The following is a 27,525-nucleotide window of genomic DNA, read 5'->3' as shown; positions in this document are numbered from 1 at the left end:
GTTAAAGTTATTAATTAAGCTTTCCGCTTGCTTGGATGATAATGTCCGACAGTGCGTCTATTTGTTGTGTTAATCCTCTCGATATTCGATTAATTCCCAGCTTTGCAAAAAGTAAAGTTCTATTAAGACGACCACATATATTCAATTGAAGCATTAAACATGAGTTTCTGCCTCTAATTGAAATTGAAATTTTGACATCACATTTTCATCGAATAGCATTCAGTTTCACCCACGCTGTTTTGTTATGACGATGAACTCTTTATTTTCGACAACGCTTCTCTTCAAGGTTACCAAACGATCAATAGAAAAAAGTTGTAAGAGAAATATGACTAACATTCACCGTTTTATACCATCAAATTGATGAACCCCAATCGAGTGCATTTCTAAATCTATTGCAAGAAATAAATTGACATAAGACAGGCTGTTGTAATTCTACGTTAACCTTGCGTTCGTGTCTTATAGACAGCCTGTTCAACTATTTTATAATAAAATCAAGGAAATCAATATCAGTGTTAATAATCCCTGAAATTCAATTAGCAAAAAAGTTTCTTCACGATTGCACAATGTCTTCACAAACAAGGATGTTTTCATCGCAAGTTAAATGTCTTCTAGTATTTGGTAAGCATATAACAGTGCAATATTTTTTTTTACCTTGGCTTCTATGTATGGTTGTTTGATGTATTTGAACGCAAAAACATATTTCCCCGAGTTTGAACACATTTCACCTTAAGGGGCAACAGTGACGCCATTTTGAATTTTTGAGAAATCGGAAATTTTCGATGTTTCTTCGACGCCATTTTGTTTTAAAGCCAAATATCGAAATTCTATGAGTTTGTCCACATATTAGCATTTTCTTACAAAAACTGAGCTCAAAACGGTGATTCTACGAAAACGGTTTTGGCATGGTTTTAGTATATTTCACAAAGCAAAATAATATCGAGTATATATGAGCATTAATGGTAATGCGCTAATATCTGAAAGTGGTAGTTGAAATCTATCTTAAATTGAGTGAAAAAGGCTCAGGAATCGATTGGTAGGTGTCTGATCCACGTGAAATGTCAGCAACATGCCAATTTTGCCCCAATTCCCCTGCAATACTAAAATGGGTTTATCTCGACTTTAGAATAACTTATTTGAAATCTTTTAATGTAATATCAAGAGTGTGAGGGATACTCAAAGTTACCATGTCCGGAGTGATAGTAATTAGGCTGCAGAAATTCCTATTCCGGTTTGGAAAATACATTTCATAACCAGTTTACTAATGTGATGTATCTCATGTGATACCTAATTGCAGTTCGAAGAATTCAGTAATAAATCATCATTTGTGATAACCCGTGAATGGAGTGAATTTTTTTCCCCTATTTGTGCCCCAATTCTTTCTTTTTGTCCTCTAAAAGTCACAAATCATAATTTGCTCTTCCGCCTTTTTCTTCTGCTGAGCTTTTTTGATTTAGCTGAGCTTTTGCACAAATGTTCCTATCAGCTAAGGATATAATTTTGTGCTACTGAATTTTTTTTTCAATCACGACTAATTTGTGAAGAGTTTATCTAAAAAGAGTAGTGATGATTACAAATATGTTGCTTTGCCGAAAATATTATGCCAATCCAACAGACCGTTGCGGCTTAAATTTTTTCTCTTCAAATCTGCACACACTGATATGGCTTTAACTTCTGATAAATCAGGTAGAACTGAATAATATTTCGCGCACAAATAGTTTGATGTGTATTGTTTACATGCTGTCAGTTGATTTAATCGGGTGTGCAAAAGTTTTTAAAAAGTGTTTTAAAAATCAGCATCTGTCGCACCGCGACATCGGGAAAAGCTAGAAATCGCGAATTCCGGTATAATGAAACGTTTCGAAGAACGTCATAACTGTGGATCGGACGCAACGAAAACGATCACATGCGCGTGGTTACTGTCTTCAAACGCAAAACCAAACGTATCGGTCCGAGATGTGGCGAAAAAGTTGCACGTGAGTGCGTCTTTCGTGCAGAGGACGTCCAGAGGTCCCCAAACCGAAACGAGAAGCAGAATACGACCGCGAAAAGTCATGCGCGGAAGCTGTACGATCAAAAGTTGACCAAGCCACAATGTTGCATGATGGATGATGAGACGTATATCTAGGCAGACTTTAAGCAGATTCCTGGAAACCTGTACGTGACCTCAGGACGAGAAGTTTCTGATTTGACAAGCCGTGCGGAAAGGGAAGCATTCCGTTCTTCACCGATAGCACTATGATTAGGCAAGTGTATCTGAAAGAGTACCTCCAGAAGCGGTTCTTTCCTTTCCTCAAGGCTCACGATGGTCTGGCCGGATTTGGCATCCTGCCACTACTCCAAGGAGGTGGTAGAGTGGTACAAGACGATCGGAGTCGATTTTGTACTGAAAGAGCTGAACCCCCCAAACACTGGGCTATTATGAAGGAATAACTTCTTAAACAACCTAAAGTTGTGAATAGTGCTGAAGAAATGAATAGGACATGGGTTAATAAACTGAGAAAGGTCGATTCTGAAGTCGTGCAGCATCTTATTACTGGGGTTAAGGCTAAGGCTCGAGCATTCTGTTATACAGGTGAAATGAAATAAATTAATGATTCCAAAACAAGCTCCTATTATTCCTTTATACTTCCTGAAGATTTGATGGCACTCGGATGAAAACTCTAATTTCGAGATTGAATTTTGTCTGTGCTGATTTGAAGTGCAACACTCTTTAGCAACATTAGTTTGTTTGAATTTGTATCAATATACATAGTAGGCGCTGCCGATTAACCAGTATTTATCGTTTCTTGAAGTCTAAGCGATGTCGCCCAGGCTTAAAGTAAAGAAAGATATTTTGATAGGCGAAGCGCCGGAAGAAATTATCAAAGACACATCTTCCTTCCGAACAAGAGATATTAAGCTTCTACAGATTCCATCGTGAGAATAATAAACAATCAATTTCCAAGAGTGCTGATATTGTTGTAGCGTCAGAAGTCATTGCGATCTGGAATCAGGCCGGTATCACCCACCAAGCTGAACGAAATGTTGTAAGAAAAATTTTGAAGCTAGTGGAAAAGTGCATACGTATATAGCAGAATTATTAATTGAAACTTGTAATAGCGTTTCGTTAGAGGAGCTTCGTAGCCGCAAGGTTACAGAGTCCGCTTTGTTAAGCGGGGTGGTCGTGAGTTCGAATCTTAGTATAATCAGTCCATTTGGGTCATTGTCATTTGGGTCATTGTCATTTGGGTCATCGAGGACTTTAACATGGGTTTATTCTCAGGCTCTCCACTACCTTCAAGCTGAATTTTATAGTACACCCTGCTGACTCTCATCCTAACAAAAATGAGTCCCTCTTATAATAAAACTGGTCTGAGTAACATATAACAGTTCTCTTCAAGGAACTGAAATTATGACGCGGTCTTGGCTGAAGGAACGAGGTTTCGACTCCTTCCTCTTGACAAAGTAAGTCCCTCTTAGAATTAACCTGGCCAGAGAGGAACGTTAGATGTAGTCTCACTCCAGAGAATTGACGGTTGGCGATGTTGGTAGGATAGAAAGAGGCTCGGTATAGTAGAGCAGTAAATTTGAAACGAAATGGTAAACTGTCACACTCAAGCACGGATATAAATAAAGAGCATTTACTTCAATAGTGATACTGCCAATAATATGAAGTACGGAGTACAGAAAACACCTGGGCAATATCACAATAGATCAAATGTCTCTGGTCGCAGTGATGATTTCCACACAGAATAAAAAAAAGCGTTTCAGGAGCAGAGTGCGTTTATTTGTTTATTTGTAAAAAATACATCAACAGGCCTTATGGCCCAACTGATTTTCTTAATCTAAGTGATACGTGCCAATGTTAAGAATCGATTCTTCTGGCGTCAAAGTCGAAACATGATGCGTAACGGTTAAAATGGCGCTGTAGACCGGTTATAGTGCCGAAGCTACTGTAGTTTGTTCAAATTTAGAAAATCTATACCGAGTGTCTTAGCAGAGTGATTGAGAAATCAAAGAAATAGTTTTCGGTTTCCGTTATACTCTACTAGAATTTTTTTTTGGAAATAAATATTGAAATTCAGTCCGCGCAAATATATATTTCGACTGTGACATACAGTCTTCCTCAGTGCTTCTAGTTTTCTTTCTTTCTAGTAGAGTATAACGGAAACCGAAAACTATTTCTTTGATTTCTGTAGTTTGTTCGCCTACTTTGCACGTGAAGAAACAGGCTACTTCGCAACATACGTGGTCTGACATAGATGTTAAGTTGTTTGAGAATCGCCGGACAATCTACCCGTGAAGTCAATACATCCGAGATGAATATAGCTCTGATCACATCCCAACGAATTTGCAGGATGTCTAAATCGATAAGCCTGCAACGCTGTTCGTAGCTTGGTAGTTGAAAGGGGTCAGTCCACGGTAGTCTACGGAGAGCAAAGCGAATTAACCGTCGTTGTACTGCCTCGATTTTGCTTACTCCGTTCAGGTAGTAGGGACTCCACACTGAAGCGCAGTATTCTAAGCTAGATCGTACCAAAGCGCAATTTAAAGATTTTAGACAATAAATATCGCTGAATTTTTTTGCAATGCGCATTATGAATCCCAAGTTCCTGCTGGTCTTGTCGACGGGGAAAGTCATGTGTTGTTTAAATGTGAGTTTGGAGTCGAGCAGTACTCCCAAGTTGTGCGTCGTAGAGGTGTATTTGATAGCTTATAAGCAAAAGTCACTGGGCTAAGCTTCCTTGAGAACGTTATAATCTCACATTTGTCGACGTTCAATTGCATGCGATTGTCGACACACCATTCCGCGAAAATCGATAACTGCTCCTGGAGCGCAGCGGCATCTGATGGGACCTTCACTTTTTTTCGTCAGCGAAGGACAGTCGAGGGCCCTGAAGCCGGGTTGACATCGTTCAGGTAAATAAGAAAAATCAGTGGCCCGAGTTGGCTACCTTAAGGGATGCCGGAGTGAACGGAAAACGAATTCGAGGAAACTCCGTCGATGTTCTCTGCTAAACGCCGATTAGTCAAGTAGGATTTAAACCATAGTAGTAGGGGGCCTCCAATGCCGAGCTTTTCAAGCTTCGCAACAGCGATCTCGTGATTCAGTTTGTCAAAGGCAGCGGAAAGGTCTGTGTAGATAACGTCCGTCTGAGACTGGTCGCCAAAGCTGTTCATTACGTATGATGTAAGCGTCAGGAGATTCGTGGCAGTGGATCGCTTAGGCATGAAACCGTGCTGTTCGTCTGCGATGTACTTCTTGAAGAACGAGAAAGTGGCCTGAGCTCAAAAAGCTTCGGGATAGAGCAAAGCGCTGAGATTCCTCGATAGTTATTAACGTTTCTTCTGTTCCCTTTCTTATGTACAGGAAGCATGTATGCCGATTTCCAGATCGAGGGGAAAACACCCGAACTGATGGATTTAGTGAAGAGATTACTCATTGGAGCAGCCACACTACTGATACAGTTTTTCAGGAAAAAGGACGGCATGCCATCTGGCCCAGCGGATTTTGAAGACCTGAGCTCCGAGGCGGCTAATGTAACCGTGCTAACGTCGATGGAAATGTTAGGCAATGCACGACCAAGAAAAGGGACACGTGTCGTCGCAGAAGTAATTTCGTCCGTCGTTAACCTTTCGTCGACTTCGCGTTTAAAATACAGTTTGAAACATTCTTCAACATCGACAAATGCTTGTTTAAACTGCAGCGCCTACTTTATATATTGACACAGATTCAAACAAACTAATGTTTCTAAGCAACCGTAGTCAATAATGGTTGACTCGATGTTGCACACACTGGAAATCATCAGATTGTACAACATTCCTTCATAATAAAACCTGAATAGCTCAACAACGATTCAGGATAGTTTCTTCGTGTCTTTCAGAATGTTTTTCCTAATGAAGTTCCTCATCTTTCTGTGGTATAGGATGGTTACTTGCGTAAAGTTTAGCACATTTTTTAAAAGTTTAATTTCATGTTGAATTTGTTTTCGCGGTGTAGCTACACTCGGACTAGGTTTTTTACCCCGTAAATGTTTTTTTTTCACCTTCCGGACTATACTTTTTCTGTCTCTGACTACACTTTTTCTGTCCCGGACTACACCCGAAAAGAAGCAGAGGAAGTTACCAACACATTTACACGTATGTGTCAAAACTGGTTTGTTTTGGTTCTCGTTCCACGTGGTAAAGTGTCAGATAATTTTTTTTTCAGCACATTTGTTAGATGGAAATATGAAATGGAAACGAGACAAAATGACGATGGCGATAATGACCAAAACAAACCAAATTGACAGCTATCCCTATTATTACGCGTACCAATGCAACTACACTGAAAATGTTTCTTGTTTGAGGTTACAAAGTGTAGTCCGGAAAGGTGTAGCTACACCGAAACGAATTCAACATCAGAAAACACAAACATTAAGAATTAGTTTGAACTCCAAGGAATACACAAAAAATATATTTGGGTTCGGTTTTACAGGATTTATAAGTGATAAAAAAATTTAAATAAAAAAACGGGAAAAATTGATTTTTTTCAGAACTTTCGCCATACAGAAGTTTTTTTAGTAACACCTAAATCAATCATTTTTCGGTTTAACAGTTATTTTTGGACACCCTAATAACCATTCACAAATTAATCGGGATTGAAAAAAAAAACACCAATAGCACAAAATGACATTTTAATAAGCCAATATAAACATTAGTGTATAGTTTCGGTTAAATCAAAAATAACATTTTTTTAAATATATATTCAAATTGGGACCTTTTTTGTGGAATTGCTCCTCTTCTACGATTCAAAGTTTGATCCTCATCGGAGTCACAGTAAATTTGAATTCAAGTTTCGGATTTAAATTCAATATTCAGTATTGATGAAGACATTCTATACGTTCGATAAGTAAAGTTTATTGTGGATCTTGAAGAGACGTTGGAGTCTTCCGGGAGTTTACCTCACCAAAAACTTGTTCATCTATTATTGAAGGTCAATGTGAATTTTGGCCAAAACTGGGGCTATAACCGGCACTTTCATTTTACGAGGTGAACCCAAATAATGTTTAACAACAAATTCGATGCTCCTGGTTATGCAAGCTGATTCATTCAGTAAAACGATTAGCGAATTCGCTATCGTACATTCTGTCAGCCGGTGAAATTTCAATTCGTGAATTATATGAATAGAACAACTCAGCAGAGTTAAACAACTCACCTGTTGCAACGAAGGCATCTCTCCCAGCCGGTACAGCGTCAGTTTTTCTCTCGGTAATGTTTCACTTTTAGAATACAAAGCTTCTCCTTTGTACAGTACACAATTATTCACTTCCCGTGCTTCTCTTATCGGGCCTTTCTCAGCAGGCACATCCGACGCTTTAATGTCCTTAAAGCTGAGTTCACTATAAAACGGATTCTTCGCCGCTTCGTTCGCGGAGAGACTTCAGAATTCCAAGGCCTTTTGCAATTGCTTCTTTTCAAAAGAATGTTTTTAATTTACTCTAGAAGCTTTCCACTTTCGTTTTACTCTTCTCTTATTTTTCATTCAATCGAAAATTCCGCATGTCGCCACAGAGGATATCCCCCGCGCATTAACACTGCACAAAGTACGGGACACGCAACGGAAGCAGGCAAATGATGTACGAATACATGAACTGGCAACGAAGACTAACAACTAAATACTACGCATTTAACACTCCAACCGTCCATTTCCGCATCAAGAATGTCCACCGTGGAAAGCTCCGTGTAGTTTCTTAAGCTAAAGCTCAACTTGAAAATATTTTCATGAGAACATGCGGGACCGGAGCTGATTGCTGTGGAACCTTTGGCAGCACATAATTTACATATGATTCTCTTCGACCTCTACCGCTATGGATGCTGACGATGTCTTCCATGTAGCACGTGTATGTGAGTACATATACAAGTCGGGATAGCAGCAAGTATGTACATTAAAAAGGACGATACTATAAACAGGAGCCAGCAGCAGCACACTGCAGACATAGAAAAGAGCGCAGCTTGCAAATGGGAGAGAAAGAAGGACGCTCTCAAACTAGGCGTGAAACCACGTTGTTGGCCCTCCGGTCACGATTCTGGCTGCATTTTATCTGCGTCGGAAAGGTATTGTAAAGCCGCCGGCCTATTACCGTGCTCTAAAGTCAATACATAAAAGTAAAACACGGTGCCGTTTCACCACATCGCCAGCACCTGTTGAAAACTATACTACCACCTAATCTAACCTGCGTTGAATAGTAGTGTTTCAATATTTTTTTTAAACTTGAAAAAAATAGAAATTTTGAATATGGGTTATTTTTTACGCAATAAAATTCATTTACTAAAATCTCCATTACGCGTTCAAAAACTTTCAAATTTTAATGTAATTCACAACATTTTGTTACCGTTTCAAGTTTCCAATTTCCGAATTAGTAAGTATTTGTGAAAATAGTTGAACCTCGTTTTATGCATGTAAGAGACCTTTTCAATGTGAAAAATTTTAATTCATAATAACGACAATCTTTTTCCCAATATTTCATCGATACACGTACACGTATTCGAAAATAGAAATTTTAATTCTATTTGTTCCTCAACAATAAATATTATCAAACTCTTCGCTGCTAGGTGACTACAACGCAATCGAATATCTGATATCACTTTCCAGACTCGTGGTTACGTGCCGAAGCATAATATTACTTCGTCTACGCCCTGTGTCCACAATTGTTCACAAATAACCGTAAATACTTCCACAATAGACAGAACCAATATCAACACCATCCTATTGTCTTTCGTCACAAACCTTTTGTGTGCAAACTATTGAACACTCTCGAAATCCTTGACAAAATGAGAGGCTTTTGATTTATTTTTCTAGCTTTTTTTTTGTTCATTTTTGTCGACTACTGTGTGGTAGAATCGCACTTTAATAATCTAGAGAAAAAGGATGCAAAAGATACCCAACAGCATCATCATGTCTCGGATGATAAAACGATTGCAAAAAAAAAGTAAAAATCACCAGAGCGCCGCCACCACGGAATCTTCGTCCGACTCTCTTCCTGATACACTGTATTCATGCATTCGTCCCTTTCTCTCTCTCAACATGTATAATTCGCAATATGCCACTGAAACAGAATTTTAATCAAGCAGACCTACCGGCATTCGAACTCACTAGAATATTTGAGGTTAATTCCACTTTCGTCCCGATTGTCCTTGTATCAGTCAAGCATTCAAAATTCAAACAAAAAAATTATCTAGTTTCGTGAGCCGCAGTTCTCATTACCATATTAGTAACCGTACTGTAATCTCCGCATTTAGTAACTAATTTGGAGTAACAAATAGTGGCTATTTAGATAATTGAAATCGCCTTGAATCCGTACAACTTTGCTACAATATTGCCGTCCAGTACCGCACTTGGTTTTGCACGAGAAACGCCTATATGTAAGCAGACAGTCACCCTACCAACGACAGGATTGGATCTCAGATCAGAACCAAACTGTCGTCAGCTATCAACAATCACTCACTGTGTGTTGTGAGGTATGTTCTTCCTTGTAAAGTCCTCACTGTGTATCCTATCCTAGCTTCACCAGTGCTATGTATTATTACTTTTTGCCTTCGAGGCCCGGTTTCGCACTTCGGCAGGAGAAAAAGATTTAGTGCTACTCGTCGAAGCGACACAGACGAACTGACCGAGCCCACGGTACAGCGGATAGATCACCCAACCAGAGAAATCCGGTAGAGATATCGTGGCTGCGACGCGGAACCAACGGACGATGACGAATTCACTCGAGAGCAATGAGTGGCCAGTCGCACGCTCATGAGAACGTATGTGACGCCTTGCGTGAACAGAAACTACGAAACGGTTCTTAGTATATAGAAGGCTAGAAATGAATATTTCTATATCTTGATAGTGATATTCAGATAAAGAAATATTTTTTAAGTTTTGAATATGGCATAAAATTATTTTTTCCAGAAATAAATATTTCGTACGCTAGATGATCGAATTGGGTACTTATAACGTTCATAAATTTTTCCTCAATTTTATGTTGACTCAAAAGTTGTACAGAACTCAAATTTTTCAACAACGGCCCAATTAATTTGCACGTTCCTAGTTGCGTTGCTTTTACAAGCGAATTGAATATAGCTGGCTTTGCAGTAGAGTAAAAGCACCGGTTTTGGCCATGGTATGTTATTAATGAAAGATTATTGTTCTTCTTCCTTCGAAAAATATATAATTGAATAAGTTCACAGGGAAATTAGATGGACTCGCCTATATTTTTCACTAACATTGAGTTTAAATAATTAAAGCATGTTATTTTGTTTACAAATTTTCCAACCAAAAAACTTCTCTAGGCTCTTATTTTGGCCATAGCATTTCTTAATTGGCCACTTGGGGCTCTAGTTTTGGCCAATTCGCGAAAAAGTTGCATTCACACGAATTTATTTTGACGTAGAATACCTCTTACGGCAACAATTACAGGGACCCAATTTCAATACAGGGATCCAATTTCAATTTCAAACGCTTTAAACCCAGTCAGTTTCCAACCGATTTCTGTCATTTTTGCAGCAATCGATTGGAAAATCATTTGATCACCCGTCCAAATGCAGAAAATTGTAATCTGATTGTTCAAACTATTGTATTATTGAAAATTGTTGAACATTGTCGAAACGCAAATGTCGACTATTGATTGGTCGCTTGCTGCCTTTCCCTAAAAAGGACGACAGAATGGAGTACCTGTTTAGCCGGGAATGCACTCTTCGGGCTATATAAGAGACTGTTTCTTCTCAAGCGAAACAGTTTACTAGCAGCAGGCAACAGCAGCGAACACCAACACCGATGGCAGTAGACGAAGTGGATCAGCAGCGGGGAACAGCGGCGGTGCTAGAGGTTAGCTGCAGTTCTTACCTCTTTCAGTTCGGCTTCCCTTCGATCTGAGTCGGACCCCACCAGCGGTAATCCAATTCAGATATCGTTGGGTGAATACAACCCGAAACTGAAAGAGACTCGCACCGCCAGGTGGTTTGAGAAGCCACCATCATCCAGCGTATGTATTAGGGTGGGGAAAAATGATCGATTTTCCAGAACCAAGTTTTTTGGTTCCTTTTGAGGTCCCCAACAACCCTAAACTTACCTGAAGTCGATTGGTTTTGTCTCCGCTCGGCGCATTGCATTTCAAATTTGTATGAAAATTTATATGGGAAAACCTACTCTTTTGCATTTAACTTTCTAGAGAGCTCAATAATGTTCTAATAATGCACTAAATTATGTTAAAGTATAGTATTTTAGATGCCTAACAACTATGCAGAAGACACTGAAGAGCTAGAATGTCCCTAAGAAGAGCTATAGCTGTTCAAAGTTGAGTATGTCGATTTCAAAATTTGAGCTATTTTGAGCTCTTTAGAATGGAAAATGCGAAAAAGTTCGTTTTTCCATACAAATCTCCATATAAATTCAAAATGCAATGCGCCAAGCGGAGACAAAACCAATCGACTTCCAATAAATTCAGAATTGTTTGAGGCCCCAAATAGAACAGAAAAAACTTGGTTCTGGCTTTCTGCTATCAAGTTTCGTTTTTTTCCATATAACGATTCCCCACCCTAGCATGTATATAGGGTGTGTGCACATAACGTGTGTGAATATTTGTAGCTTGTGTCCCTAATATATAAGGTGTGTGGCTAGCGTGTGTGGCTTGCTATATAGCGTGTGTGTATGTTTATGGTGTGTATGCATGTCTGTAGCGCGTGTGTGCATGTTTATAGCGCGTGTGGCATCATGTTTATAACCGCGGTGCCGGCTACAGTGGTAAACGTAATCGGGAGCAAAGAGACTATTAAATTAATTAACCCCAATTGATTGTATTCCCAAACCTATGCCAAGAAAGACATTGACACAAGACAGGCTGTCGTATTCTACGTTACCTCTGCGGTCGTGTCTTATAAACAACCTCTTCCACTTTTTTGGAAGCTTTTGTTAGTTTTTGTTTTGTTATTTTGTTAAAAATCATACCAAAATGCCTATTTTTTATCCAGATGTTATAGTAAGTCGTGCCTGATGATGGTAACAAAATTTGTTATAAAAATGGACAAACTTAAACAAAGTTATGCTCTACAAAAAATAGCTTGCAAATTACCAAAGCATTAAGGCTGGATTACACTCTTTGACCAAGCGTCAAAAGTTTGTCACTTTTTGACAGATAAAAATTTGGCCAAAGATAATTGTTTGTCACTCTTCAATTTTTACATGTGGCGAACACGGGCAAACAACAATCATGATGTCAAATAAATTTGACCATTGTATCAGAAGGTCAGATATTTGACCATTGGTCAAAGAGTGTACTACAGGCTTTAGACCGTACAGTAAACTGGGAAGAGTATAACTAGTTCCTTAATTAGAAGTAAAATACGCATAGTTGTTTGCTACCCGCATAATCAATAACCATAAAACGTGCCTAACACCTAGTTCGGGATATAGTCCCGACTGTATGGGGTATCGTTAAACCATATGGATTAACATCCGTTTATGGTTATTGATTATGCGGATACAGTTTATAATAATTTTTCCGAAAAATATCAGCAGTTTCAACAGGAGACTTCGAAATAGGAGTAATTTGAGATACTTCTTCACAATTATCACTTTTATATTATCATGGCCAAAACCGGTGCTTCTACCCTATTTGAAAAACCAAAACAAAAACTTTTTTTCGCAAAATAAATGCTTAAAACATAAAATCAACATTGCCTCATGTAATTATTAGCCATCCTTGATCGGTTAGGATCAAAAACCAGGATAGGGTTTTAGTATCCTTAAAATGAGCCAGAGTAGAGGTGGCAGGTCGTTTTTTTAAATGTCTTCGTGCTCTAGATAAGGGTATTCAATAAGTGCGAAAAATGGATATACAAGACATTATTCTTCGAGTCAATTTTCAATGAGCCAATGTTTATTGAGAACCTTAACGCTGCGAACAGCCCCCGTCCCCTTTTTTATTATATGACGAGCTTAATACGATTCTTAAAAGAATAGAATGCGGCACGCATCTGCTTCATCCGCATCTCGTTCCAGATCTTGGAAATAGGCTTCTTAAATTAGTCCATAGTGCTCACTTTATCTATGCATAAAAGGCCAGAGGGTTAAGGTCCAGGGAGCTGGGAGGCCACAAAGTCTTATCGATAAAATCAGTCAAATTCTCCCGACAACTCGTTTGGACGATCTTCGCGTATAGAGTTTCCGAAATGCTGAAGCCAATGCCTTCTCCAGAACCTCGGTCGTATAATATGCGGTGTTGATTTTTACATTTTTCTCGATCAACACCAGTGGGAGCTCCCCACACCTGGATGCGGCCCGCAAACCATCATCGACGCGGCACTCTGGAACCGCGGGATGTTTATGTGGGACGGGGGTATACTGGCCAATGTCGGCGCTCACAGCCGATCATTTTGGACATTGTGCAGCTGTTGCAAGACAAAGAGTTTCTCATCAGAAATCACGTTATAGCCTACGTTTGCGTTGCGTTGACGTTGACGAAAATGTATGGGCTGAATGTCAAATTGCCGCAAACGCAACCGCAACGTATCCATTGTATTTGGGCCTTTACTCCGTGAACCTTGCGTTTCTTGTACAGCTTGTGCCCCGCCATGATGGTGTAGGCAATAGCGATCGACAGATACAGCTCAGTAGCGATTTTCCGGATCGAGCGTTATGTTTTTTGACGAACTCGTCTAGGGTCCATGGCTGAGCTCGTCTCCCGGTACTTACGGATGGTGGTATAAAAGAAATTCCGCTTTACCCCGTGAAATTTCAACCGCCGGAATATGTCGCTGGGTCATTTACCTATCGCAAACAACTTTACTCCGACGTCGCTCTCCTCTTTCATGCGCGGTGAACAAACAACAAATGACAGCAAGTTGACACCGTGCGCGTTGGCACTCGGCAGTTCTAAATATGAGGCTAAAGCTAGCACCAATATCATTACAAAGAATGCACAAGGTGCGCACCTACACAACACTAAAAAGTTGTATTCGAACTTATTGAACACCCTGTAGATAATTTAGACTATTGACGTCGGACTAACGTTTATCTCGAAGTTAGGCACCTGATTTTGAAAATCTAGTATATTCAACCAGGGAAACTAGAGATGGTCGGGTTTGATGTTTTCCAAACCCGTACCCAACCCGAACCCGAATTTTTTTTTCGGTAGAAACCCGAGTCCGACCCGAACCCGAAATTTTTTTATTCGTCCAAACCCGAACCCGACTTGAACCCGAAAATTTTATTTCTATGAAACCCGAACCCCAAATTGAGGAACCCGAACCCGAGATTTCATATATTTTATAGTCGGGTTTCGGGTTTTCATACCCGAACCCGACCTGAACCCGAAATTTTCAAACCCGAACCCGACCCGAACTCGAAATTTTTTTTTTCACCAAACCCGAACCCGACCCGTACCCGACACTTTCAAAAACTTTCAAACGCGAACCCGACCCGAACCCGTCGGTTACGGGTTTTCAAACCCGAAACCCGACCATCTCTAAGGTAAACCCGATCAGAATTTTTTTACGGTTAAATTTATGTAACAAAAACAAGCCATTATTTGAGATACACTGTTGATAAATTGTTAAAAAACATCGATCGTCTGATTCATACCGAGCAACCAATCACTAACTCTCTTCCCAAGCACAGCCGACACTAACGGATACAACCGATCTGACTTTGTAAAGGATTAGTTGTTGTTGTTGCTGCTTTTCTTTTCCTTGTCATTCCCATTCTTGTAAACTCCTCCCTCTCTCCAAATAATTGACGAAACCTCGATATAAAAAGTACCATTCGAACATTTTATTTTTTCATTCCAAAACTGTACGTATGATACCGATACGCACACTATTGAATTGAATTTCTCATTCGTGCGTTGACCGGCAAAGCATACGGTTCTTTCTGAAGCAGCAGAAAGCTGGTGGCGGTGGATATTAATCGCTTTCAAAAGCGCATGCCATCGAATTAAATTTCCTAATCGTTCGTATGTATGGATTGTTATAGCACGTGTGTGAGTAGCTATAGTGGATGTTAATCGAAGATTTAGTATTTTCTCGTTTTTTCATTAACACTTCATTAAAAATATTGAAACGCCTAAACGACCATGACCAACACTTATTTGCTAAAAATTTCATTTAGATCAAAACAGGTTCTTTTAAGTACCGTAAATTAACGGAAAAAGAAGCGTCATAAATTATCGGTAAAGTTTTCTCAATGAGCAAACATTTAACTTTCGTTTTTGTTTCTCGGTGCGCGGTTTTGTGTTAGTTTCTCGCACACAGAGGAAAAAAAACAAACTTGTCTCTATCATGAAAATAACAAAACATTTAGAAATGCTCTAAATCAATTAAAGAAGTAATATATTTTCCTGTCACTCTCCGAAACCTTGATAACAACTACGCAAAAACCTACTTTTTATACTATATAGATTTTCATACGATCTTTTTCGTCATTGATATTGCTTATAATCATAAACAATTCACGTTTATCGAAACAATAACTTCTGAAAAATCTGGCATGAATTCATTAAAAAATATCGCTTTTACACCTACATCTCAACATATGCTATTATTTGATAGAAGACAACGGGCACAAATGAGTTTGAGCCCAGGACATGAGTTCAACGTCATCCACTGTTACTCGGTATAGGGATTTCAATGGATCGTTCAAATGCATCATAATTCGACCAGGCATTTCATTGGAGATCCATTTAAATTAATTTTTTAAGATAGATAATTTAGTTGCCTCTTCTCTCTTCTGAACATTTTAAAATGGACACTCTTTTGAACATTTTCAAATGGACACTCTCAGGGAAAAAGTTTTTCTAACAAAAACCTTTCCATGAATTGTACGTGAAATCCACCATTACAACTTACTATATTTTCACTTTTATGACGACAGATCGTTGAGATCCTATGTCGAATCCAGAATACGCCTGCACAAAACTCCGCCTTGGGCTGCTCCTCTCCGGTCTCCCCTCAAACCCGCTGCTCTGGCATCCTCGTCGACAGTACACACCCAGCGCGTGCGAGGTCTTCCTCGAAGTCGGCGGCCTCTATCCGGTTCTCTGCTAAATATTATCTTTGCCGGTCGCTCATCCGCCATCCGTGCTACGTGGCCAGCCCACTGTAACCTGCCGTGCTTCATCAGCTTCACAACATCAGCGTGTTTGTATACTTCGTACAGCTCGTGATTCATGCGCCTGCGCCACACCCCATTTTCTAGTTTGCCTCCGAGTATTGATCGCAGGATTCTACGCTTGAAGACCCCAAGCGTTTGTCGATCGGCCTTCTTCCACGTCCACGATTCATGTCCGTAGGACGCCACCGGGAGGATCAGAGTCCCATAGAGCGCAAATTTCATACGGATCTGTAGGCTACAGGACCTAAGCCTGCTACGCAATCCATAATAAGCTCTATTCGCTGCCGCAATCGTTCTCTTCGCCTCGCGGCTCACCTCATTGTCACATGTCACGAGAGTACCAATATAAACAATATCGTCAACCACTTAGAAAGTATTCCCATTCATCTCCACCGCAGCACCAACACCCGCAGAACTTCCAAGCTCTTTGCCTCTTTGCAGTGTTTAAGATGAGTCCAATGTTCGCAGCTTCCCTTCTGGGAACCGTAAGGGTCTCCTTAGCACTACGGTTAAAACCAATGATATCAATGCCGTCTGCGAAGTTCAAAGCATGTGAGACTGTGATGATAATGCCGCTTCTCTGCACACCTTCCCTTCGTATTGCACTCTCTAAAGCTATGTTGAACGGTAAGTTCGAGGGCCCGTCGCCTTGTTTCAGATCATCTTACATCAGAAACGCGTCCAAAAATTCGCCCGCTGTCCTGACGCATGATGTGAAACCGTCAAGCGTCACACGTAGCAGTTGAATTAATTTTGTCAGAAAACCATGTTCTATCATAATTTTCCAAAGCTCGTTGCGTTTCACTGTGTCGTACGCCGCCTTAAAGTCAATAAACAGATGATGCGTCTGCAAGTTGTGTTCCCGAAACTTGTCGAGAATCTGTCTCAAGGTAAACATCAGGTCCATTGTAGATCGCCCCACTCGAAAACCGCATTGGTGTTCTCCAACAAAGGCTTCCTACAACGGCCCCAGTCGCTGGAACTGGATACGGGAGTGAATTTTGTAAGCGGAATTTGTAACCTGTGCGGGTGCTATTTTGGCATCAAGTGGAAAATTTACCTAAATTCGTGTAACGCTGCAAAAGCGTGTAATGTAGAAATAACCCTAATTTGGGTACTGCTGTAAGAGCGTGTAGCCAACATGACAACCGCAGACAGACGTCCAAGCTAAGTTCCAAACTTGTGTAAAGTTTTTTGTAGTAGCAATTCGTAATCAGATAGCGCCACCAGTACCGCCAGCCTTGTACACCAGCGAAAAAAATGTATTGTAGCGATAAGGTCACCAGGCGGCGCTAGTGTACAAGTGATTTATAACGCAATTTACTTTAAAAATTTACACGGAAATTTTGATCAATGTTGTTCTTGCTTGGACCTCTGTCTGTGTGACAACTCTCACCATAGAGATAAGTGACTTTTCACCTACACACACTAGTAAACGTGTAAACCCGTGTAAAGTTGCTTTTGTTTCTTCCAACCTGTAAATCATCGCATCTCGTTGCTTCGACTTTTATCACTTTTTCACCATTTTTGGTCGATTTAGCGCCTTCTTCCGAATTCTGATCACGAATGAGAAAATTTATTCAGAAACAAGTTTAAAACATATAATGAGTGTTCAACTGAATTTTTGTCCAGCTGCTAAAAACATATCATTGCAAACAAAACAGCTGTTTATAAATATTTTCCCCAACTAGTGGCACTAACACATTCGTACGTAAAAAGGTCTATAGACCTTCCTATCTGCGCTAGTATTAGTGGCCGATTTCACTAATGCAAATTTTATTTTTGGTTGCAAACAATCAACACGCTGGTGATAACAAAAAATTTCCTCCTGCCCCGAACTTTTATACAAGTTGTAAGCCGATTTTTAGTTTCATTTCATCTATTTTTCCACTAAAACAAAGTTTGTTGAAACAGGTAACACTAATAAACTAGGATTCATAAGTGAAATATTTTTCGAAATTGAGTATCAGTTGATCTTTTGGTTGAAATCAAATCGATTTTATAAGGATACACGACTAAGCATGTATTGGTGAGATCTGGCGTAGAAAGCTCTATATTTTCGTTCAAAATCGTTCGTTTTTTTCGTTTGTGAACGATATTGTCGCGTTAGTTAGGTTCGATGATTTTTATGTCATGTTTGTGAATTAATTGTTAGGGTTAGACAGGCCGGAATTTCCCTCTAGCTGTAGAAAAGTGGTGTGCTGAGTACTGACTTCGACGTCACGGCGGGTTTGTTGTGGTCGGCAACAGAGGCATCCATCGCGAGGATCAGTTGAGTTTAGCCTCGTCGACGGTAAGACACGCGTTGTTCTGTTTACGTTTCTGTGCGCGTTTTTTTTACTGTTGAGGCCGTTACAAGTTTTATTTTCATTTTTTTCTTCATAATAAATTGAAGAGGGTTATGCCTCGATAATTACGACAGTCGAGTTTATATCCCTTTTTTTAAATAGGGCATATGAGTCCATCCAACCAGTCCGTACGTAGTTGTTCCTCAGACCATATCCTTAGAGCAAGCGCACCGGTGAGTTGCCATTTGAGTTGCTATTTTCACAACGCTGGACGTTGCTATTTCGGATAGCAACCGATTTTCGCACCGGTCGTTGCTAAGAGCAAGCGCACCGGTGAGTTGCTATTTTCACAACGCTGGCCGTTGCTATTTTGGATAGCAACCGATTTTCGCACCGGTCGTTGCTAATGGGGATTACCAATTCCACTATTTCTTTTTCACACCGGCAGTTGCCAATTTCTGAAGACCGTCACTAGCCAGCGTTGGCAAAATGTTTGTTTGCGATGTATTTCGCATATTTTTTGCGGATCTAGTAATAACCAACTTATCCGTCAGTCAATCGTTTCCGGAATGATCTACGTTTACTTTATAAAATGTTCCTTCCATTTCACCTAACTTTGTTTCCGTTCTCCCAAGTTATCGATAACATAATTCTTTTGCAGATTTTTTTACTTGTGCGTACATAAATGTTTCCATCCTTATATGTCTATTTAAAGTAATTCCGTAAAACTGGGCACGTCCCACAACGTTGGCTTAAATGACTATTCTACTGAAAGCTGGCGAACTGTCATTTTGTATTCTGTATTTCATGCTGTCTCGGTTCCCACAGTTTGCTATTATTATTTGAAAATTTGCTGCAAAAAGAACTTAAATATAGAACGCGTAAATTGTTTTCGATTATTTGATTGATTCTAGTGATGAAGAAAGTGATTTCGCAAAACAAATTTCCTTATACGCGATTAAGAAAATGGTTTTTGGAAAGATACGGGGCGACTCTCAGCCTACTAAATAGCCAAATATTGACCGCCATACGGAGGAAGGTGTCATCCAGCGTTTTAACAACGGTCTATAGCGATGATCATTTCCAACGCCGCTTTCGAACGCATCTTAGGTTGTTTTTGAAGATTGAAACAGCGATAAAGGAGAAAAATGGTTTTTTATACAACGACCGAACGAAACGGGAAAATAGTTGGTAATACTCCCGAGCAGATTTGCTTAAACCTTCCAGGTTTATTGAATAATATTGGCCAATCTTGTGAGGATTTGAGCTTTCCGCATTCATAATTTCCGCTTTCCGCAGACCAAAATGGTCATCTCAATAAAAAAAACCTATACAAAATGTTTACCTGCCCGAAAAAACACCCTGTGCAAAATTTCAGCTTGATCGGAAATAAAATTGAGTAGTGGTTCACGCCGACACTTGTGTCCTACGACGTGTTTAACAAGCGAGGCAAAACACTTCGTCTTCCGAGGCCGACCAATTGAGTCCGCATTCGAAACACTCATCATCTTCGTAATATTATCACGAACAATCACTATCGAGCACAAAAAAAACAACAGTTTGACATTGGAACCGAGACAGCATGAAATACAGAATACAAAATGACAGTTCGCCAGCTTTCAGTAGAATAGTCATTTAAGCCAACGTTGCGGGACGTGCCCAGTTTTACGGAATTACTTTAAATAAACATATAAGGATGAAAAAATTTATGTACGCACAAGTAAAAAAATCTGCAAAAGAATTATGTTATCGATAACTTGGGAGGACGGAAACAAAGTCAAAAGTTAAAGTTACGTGAAATGGAGGGAACATTTAATAAAGTAGAAAGAATGTAGACCGTTCCGGAAACGATTGACTGAGGGATAAGTGGTTTATTAAATACTACGTAGGTTTACGTAAATTTACTTTGTTTTTACGTGTTCACTTGGTAATATTTTCTTTGTGTGTAGATCCGCAAAAAATATGCGAAATACATCACAAACAAACATTTTGCCAACGCTGGCTAGTGACGGTCTTCAGAAATTGGCAACTGCCGGTGTGAAAAAGGAATAGTGAAATTGGTAATCCCCATTAGCAACGACCGGTGCGAAAATCGGTTGCTGTCCAAAATAGCAACGGCCAGCGTTGTGAAAATAGCAACTCAAATGGCAACTCACCGGTGCGCTTGCTCTAAACACTAGTATTCATTTCCATTTTTCAAAATACCACATTTTTACTTCTGAAATTTTAAAGAACTTGCCCCAAATTTAATAAAATATATTTTTTTAGCATGTCATTTCCGATTTCGCTGCAACTTTTAACAGTTGTTTTTTTCTGATAAATTTTGGGTCAAAATCAAGCGAATAAAAAAGGGTTTTGGCAGCAGTTAGGTTGGCTCCAGCTCAAAACGAGGTGAGCTGGTGGAATAAAATAGTTCGTTAGTAATTTGTTAGATTTTGCCATATGACACCACACACCGGAAAAAATCATAACGAATACTCTATATCGTAAAAACTATGAATGCAAATATAAACAATCGTTAGGTTAATTAATTCGTGCAAAACTGCTAACACGTGTCCAATAGGTTTCATTATACTAGTCCCCTGCGGTAAAACCGCCAATTCAATCAAATTCATTCTTTGCTTTCCGTCACGTCATGTTGGACGAATGGCACGCACACAATCGCATCCAGCAAGCCGGCGTAAAAGAGGATGCTTTGTTTTTAGTTTTATTTTTGTTCTCCATTCTTAGCAATGCGACCAATAGCCCGGCAATTGTTGGCTAGTATATGTTAGTTGCGGATGTATAGAAGCTCAAGAACGTGATGTGTCAAATTTTCCATTCTGTCGCATAATGACGTTCTCAATCCCGTAGTTGGATCGAAATGTAGGAAAATTCAAATGTAGGGTAAAAAGTATCAGAGCACATGCCAATAAGTTGTTTTTTGAATCTGTTTGATGTTCCATTCTCGGGAAAATAACACTGCGAACTTTGTACTTTGTACAGCTTAACTTATTGTTATCAAAATTTTAAACAACGTAACCTTTCAAAACAGTGAACGAAATGTTTCAGGTAACATCAGCAACTTTTGACTGAGATCGGTTATATACCAACATGTATTAAATTGATTCTCTCTGCTTTTAGAGTAACGCCACCAGAAAAGGAATAAAAGGAAAAGTGCTCGATCCTGATATAGGTAGCTATGTTATGCGGAATGTTGCATAAAATACTAATGTGACTAATGTCTTTCTGCAGATTTTTCTAAGGTAAAAAGTGTTCATAGCATTTCGTCTTGGTGGGGAATCGGAGGAATTTTTCTGATTTTGTTTATTGGCAATTTAACCAGTTATACCAACTTACACTTGCCAGATGCTCTACGAAATAGCCACCTAGCTAAACATCCAGATACCTTTATCGCGGAGCGAGCATATAAAGATCTGAAGATATTGAATGATTTTGGGCCGAGACCCACAGGAAGCTATGCAAATGAAGTCCTGGCAGTTGATTTTTTGGTTCGCGAATTATCCTACATTGACCAGTTGAAGAACAAAAATCAGAAGCTAATCGTGGATAAGCAAATCATTTCCGGTGGATATGTCGGAGTCTACATGAACAAATCAGCGACAAGCGTTTATCGCAATATACAAAATGTAGTCGTGAAACTAGTCGGTACAAACAGTAACCAGACATTGCTGTTGAATTGCCATTTTGATTCGGTTGCTACCAGTCCTGGAGCCAGTGATGATTTATCCGGCTGTGCGGTGATGCTCGAGATTTTACGAGTCATGTCGCGACAGTCAAGCATCAATTTATATTCTATAATATTCCTGTTCAATGGGGCTGAAGAAACCCCACTTCAGGTACATTATCTACGTTGGATATAATGTAGCAACAACTAATAATCTTATCTAATTGAACAGGCTTCACATGGTTTCATTACATCTCATTTTTGGGCTAAGGAAGTGAAGGCTTTTCTTAACCTTGAATCCGCTGGATCCGGCGGAAAGGAAATGCTGTTCCAAAGCGGTCCCAAAAATCCTTGGCTTATCGAAATGTATGCGGCAGCAATAAAATATCCTTACGCCCAGGCTGCTGCGGAGGAAATTTTTCAGTTGGGTGTTATCCCTTCTGATACAGACTTTCGTGTTTTTCGGGATGTTGGCGGTATTCCGGGAATGGATTTTGCCTACACTGCCAACGGCTATCGGTATCACACGAAATATGACTCAATCGAATATATTCCGATGTCGGTGCTGCAACGAACAGGAGATAACATTCTATCCCTCACAAAGACTATCGCCAACTCAGACAAATTAGGCCAGCAGAACAGGAAACACGAGCATACTGTTTACTTTGACTTTCTTGGTTTATTTTTTATTTTCTACTCAGCGGACGTAGGACTGATGATTAATCTATCTGTAGTTCTATTATCGATTATCATACCGTTTTTGTCACTCGCCAGATCTACCAGTGGTACCCATGGAAGAGAAATTCGTTCTGAAACCGTCATTGGTTTTGTTGCAACATTTTTGGGAGCAGTAGTTTCCGGGTTCATTTGTTTTTTAATAGGCTACCAAGTTGATCTGATGGGCTGCTCCATGTCATGGTTTTCGTCGTCGAATTTAGTGCTTGGCATGTACTGTTGTCCAGCATTACTTTGCCAATGCCTGGTTCACCTGGTGGTCGGGAATATCTGCAGCAGTAAAACAGTAAGTAGTTAGTTTTAGATTCTAGTTTTGCCATTGGTAATACAAAGAATTTACAATTAACTTTTCAGACACCACTAAGCCTGGCATTGAAGGTTCAAGCTCGTTTGAATGGTGTTAATTTGTTCTGGGGAATGGCAACTCTAGGAATCACCTTCGCTGGATATCGGATCGCATACGTCTTCATGATTTTAATCTTTTTTACGCTTCTGTCGAGCATATTAATCTCCATGTTCGGTTTGCAAAACACCGTTCACAAGTGGCTTTACATCCATATGTTCTTCCAAATAGGTGCTATCTTGTGGTGCACCCAATTCTATCACATTATGCTCAACATGTTTATCCCTATTACGGGACGAATTGGCGGCTCAATAAATCCAGAATTCATCATTGGAACCATAGCAGCAGCGGTGACGTTGTTCACATGCAGCTATATAACTCCTCTGCTTTTTCTGTTAAAAAAGAAAGACAAGCTAATAGGTGAGCTGGTAACCATTACACTGATCTCACTCTTTCTGGCCACATCCACGGGCATTGGCTTTCCATATCGAGACGAAAATATGAAGGCACCAACCGTTCAGAGACATTATGTAACGGTAAGTGCTATATCTATATTAAAATAATTCTTAAGCAAATGTAACAATTATTTGGTTGTAGCACACCTTGAGAACATTCTACGATTACAATGGTCAAGTTAGGGAAACTGATTCAGGTTTCCTACTGCAAGAGCTAGATCGTAACGCTCGCAAAACAATCGAGGGTATTGCTATGCCGGACTCAATCACGGCAATGCGCGATATGAAATCATGCGAAACAGAACTGTTCTGCGCTGTTCCGTTCTATTCAATCTGGCATCAAGTGTTATTTGAGTTAGTAGCCCGCTTTCGATACTGTACGAATTTTTACGATAAGAATATTTACTTTTTATTATAGAAATTACTGGGTCTCCGGACCGCAGCCAATGATACACTCCGAGGTCAAATGTTCCTTAAGAAGCAAAGAAAAGATTTCTAATTATGAAACTCAACTCAAGCTTACGCTCAGCGGGGATGACCAATGTTCTCTGCTGATAGGCCCTAGAGCAGGCGTTTCGCTCACAAAATGGGACATTGTTGACCAGATGGCAAATCCTATTGAATTCAATGGACAACGAGCCTACTTTGTCCTTATCAGCGCTGGTATTAACCCAGGACCTATGAATTTTACACTCCAACTCAAAGTATGTTTATAATTAATGTTAACATTTTTAGAATTATTGAAAGTAATGCATTTCAGCATGAAATACTCAACTACGACGGACCTCTCATCGATATTATAGTGACAACAACTTTCTGGGATTACCAAAAGCACCACACACCAGTTTTCAGAAAACTTCTTTCACGTGTTCCATCCTGGTCTCATATAGTTCCATCAGTAGCGGCGCTTAATAGTTACGTATTCTAATATTTAGATAGATTTTCGAATGCAGAACAAATATCCTATAAACCCTTAGGGTCTTTTTTTCTATTGTTAAATTACCAATTCTTTCTATGAAATTTTTCATAGATTAGCCTAAATATTGCTACTTTAAATCTACAAGCTTTATAAAGTTAGTTGACAGAATCCGGTTAAGTTGTTTCGGTTATACCTTTCACGCACGTCGATAGATGAACAAATCTACGATCTAAAAGTTTGATTGAGGCTTTTGAACCTCACCATTCAATTCTATTACAAACTCGAATAATCAAATCTCTAAGCAACCTATATTGTACTCAGTCAGTAATCGCACGGTGATTAGGTGCTCCTTGAACGCGGTTACTTTTTTAATTCAGCCATCTACGCAATTGAAAACTAGTGAAAGGGTTTCGTTGGATACAGCATAATAAGTACATCTACAACTGTCCGATTATCTTTCGAACCTCAACCGTAAAGTTTAACCTAAACGTAAAATATGGCAATGTTATATGCACCCAAAGCCTAAAAGTAGATAAGTACTGATACACTTGAAAAACAATATGAAAATCTTAAATAGTGGACAAGACGCAATAAATTATAGTTGAAACTTTGTGGTTTTGAATTTGTGCAAAGTAAGTTTACTGAGGAGATTATTTATCATAATTTTTTAAATACCGTCTGTATGTGACAGAATCGGGTCAAACGCTATAAAGCAAAGTTATAGTGCTCAATAAAGTATGTCGAATTATTGGCTTGGGTTATTTAGAGCTCGATTACTATTCGACCAATTCGATTTCCTAGTAGATATCAAATCATTTCAAGGCATGCGCACAAACAACAAACAATTTGATATTGATCAAACAATGCTAAGAAAAAATTAATCCCTAAAGCTTAGTTACAGAACGAAAAATGTCTTACCTTTGTCTGGGTCCAATTAGCGCAGGAAAAACACTTCTGCTTACCTGTCTACAAAATCAGGACTCCGTCACATTCACCTCCCACTCCGTCCCAAGTGTAGGAACAAATTTGTTCACAATCCGAATCCCACCAACGGTGATCGACGAGAAGGACATAAATGCGAAACCATCGCCACGGAAGCAGGACGTTGTGCAGGTTCGTGAAGTTGGCGGCTGCCTAGCTCCCATCTGGAGAGATTATTTGGACAAAACGGTCGATCGGGTTATTTACGTCGTAGACACTTCGAACCTTTGTCAAATTTCGGCTGCAGGTGAGTCCACGCTGATTCATGACTTGTTTCAGTACTGCGTTCACAATCATCAATCGCAGGTGTGCTGCTCTACTCGATGTTAGCTGAACCCAGACTGCAGAAATCAAGGTTCTTACTGGTGCTCTCTAAAATGGACCTGGCTTATCGCCAAATGCGTAATGAGGCGCTGTTGATGCTACAAATGGAAAAATTCAAAAAACAGATTCCGCAACAAATTACTATCGTGGAATTCAGTGCAATCGATAAGGAAGGTATTGATGCCATCTATGACTGGTTGGGGGCCCTGTAAGGGAGTTTTTATTCTTGTGACTTTCGTACAAAATGATATATTGTATTTCTAATTGCGTTTTAGTTAAATAAATGAGCACTCGAACGAAAATACGATTTTTTTTGTATGCCTGAAGGGCATTAGGACTAAGAGAGCCACTGCAACCACTTTGTTGATTATCTTTTGTGGCTGGCCCGGATTACTGTACACAGATACCCGTGTGCCCCAATTTGGTATCACATAGTCAAAGAGACTCCCAGATCTCCCAGATGATCTCGAGGTACGATGCTGGCCCAAAAAGCAAGTCTGTGTATAAATAAACAGAAGGTCAAATTCCGAATCGGAATGTAGCACCAAGGCTTTGCTTGCTAGTTAGAAGGTAACGTCCGAATAACACACTGACAAAACAGATGAGCTGACGTTTCCCATGTTTTCGGGTCGCGTTTGACGGCGGATTTGGAGGTATGGCTCAGGGCCAATGAATTGCTGTGCTGATCCTTGTCATGCGAGGTAGTCTGCATTTTCATTGCCCTCGATACCACAGTGTTCAGGTATAGACTGTTCCGAAAATTATAAATGCATCTTCTTTCTTGAATAAAACAAAAAATACAGGATTTTTCGGGTCATTTTATTCTGAAATATAGATAAGTGTTTTCTTTCCAGTTTCAATTCAAGTTGTGATTGTTTTTCGTAGGATACGCGAGTTCTCTAACTTTTCGCTTAACACTACTCATAAGCTTTTGCACAGTGTGTTCTGCGACCATTTTTACCACTTTAAGCCAATCTTTTTTAAATTTTTCAACATTGTCCGCTGGTTTGACATATTTCCTCAGCTTCGCCTTGGTCAAAGCCCAAAAAGTTTCAATAGGGCGAATTTCAGGGCAGTTTGGAGGATTCAACTCCTTTGGGACACATGTGACATTAATTGTTTTATACCACCCTAGTGCATCCTTAGAGTAAAGGCAGAAAGCAAGATCGGGCCAAAAGATTGGAGGATTGTTATGCTCCTTAACTATGGGTAACAACCTTTTCTGCAAACACTCTTTCACGTAAATTTTACCATTCATTGTGTCATTCGTAATGAATGGACGAGATATTTTCCCACATTCACAAATGGCCTGCCAAACCATTACCTTCTTGCCGAATTTTTCGGTGTAAATGGCTTTCACTGGTCCAGGGACATCTTTTCCCTTCGGTGATGTATAAAATTGCGGTCCTGGCAGAGTCTCATAGTCCAGTTTTATGTAGGTTTCGTCATCCATGATAACACTCCCCATTTTTTGGTCAGAAGTTTGTCATAAAGCTTCCGAGCTCTCGGTTTCACAGATTCAGCTTGTTTTGGATTTCGTTTTGGCTGTCTCTGCTTCCGACGGGTCTGCAGACCCATTCTTCCCTTGGCACGCATAACGTTACTCGCCGAGGTTCCAAGCTTTCTCGCCACATCTCGTACTGATACTGAAGGATGCCGCTTGTAGTATTCCTTAATCTTTTTGTCCATTGTGGGATCAACA

The 27,525-nt window shown here is 39.7% G+C and overlaps 3 protein-coding genes across 14 annotated transcripts in view; 2 read left to right on the top strand and 1 right to left on the bottom strand.

Moving 5' to 3' along the window:
• LOC129724262 (cytoplasmic polyadenylation element-binding protein 4) overlaps nt 1–9,623 on the bottom strand; it is an 88,225-nt gene extending 78,602 nt beyond the window's left edge. For 2 of the 12 annotated variants that reach the window (XM_055678993.1, XM_055679081.1), the window contains exons 1-2: nt 9,468–9,623; nt 7,178–7,467 (exon numbers count right to left, since the gene is read on the bottom strand). In XM_055678993.1, coding sequence (XP_055534968.1) covers nt 7,178–7,195 — 18 coding nt within the window. In that variant the 5' untranslated portion in view covers nt 7,196–7,467; nt 9,468–9,623. Of the gene's footprint in view, nt 1–7,177; nt 7,557–9,467 lie in introns of all 12 variants that reach the window. The other 10 variants (XM_055679001.1, XM_055679009.1, XM_055679016.1 and 7 more) reach the window with 10 other exon arrangements.
• An 11,550-nt stretch (nt 9,624–21,173) lies between these two features.
• On the top strand, nt 21,174–25,311 carry LOC129717682 (endoplasmic reticulum metallopeptidase 1-like). The gene is made up of 8 exons (XM_055667768.1): nt 21,174–21,450; nt 21,523–21,574; nt 21,634–22,238; nt 22,299–23,087; nt 23,156–23,680; nt 23,742–23,953; nt 24,018–24,303; nt 24,360–25,311. Exons 1-8 carry the CDS (start codon nt 21,442–21,444, stop codon nt 24,525–24,527), a joined length of 2,646 nt encoding a protein of 881 aa, XP_055523743.1. The 5' UTR covers nt 21,174–21,441; the 3' UTR covers nt 24,528–25,311.
• Nucleotides 25,312–25,424: 113 nt separating this feature from the next.
• LOC129717683 (ADP-ribosylation factor-like protein 16) lies at nt 25,425–26,119 on the top strand. The gene is made up of 2 exons (XM_055667769.1): nt 25,425–25,746; nt 25,806–26,119. The coding sequence occupies exons 1-2, from the start codon at nt 25,428–25,430 to the stop codon at nt 26,033–26,035; spliced, it is 549 nt and encodes a 182-aa protein (XP_055523744.1). The 5' UTR covers nt 25,425–25,427; the 3' UTR covers nt 26,036–26,119.
• Nucleotides 26,120–27,525: the final 1,406 nt, after the last annotated feature.

The sequence above is a fragment of the Wyeomyia smithii genome, chromosome 1 (assembly GCF_029784165.1).
Source record: "Wyeomyia smithii strain HCP4-BCI-WySm-NY-G18 chromosome 1, ASM2978416v1, whole genome shotgun sequence".
Lineage (NCBI taxonomy): Eukaryota > Metazoa > Arthropoda > Insecta > Diptera > Culicidae > Wyeomyia > Wyeomyia smithii.
This window is presented reverse-complemented; position numbering and strand designations above follow the sequence as displayed.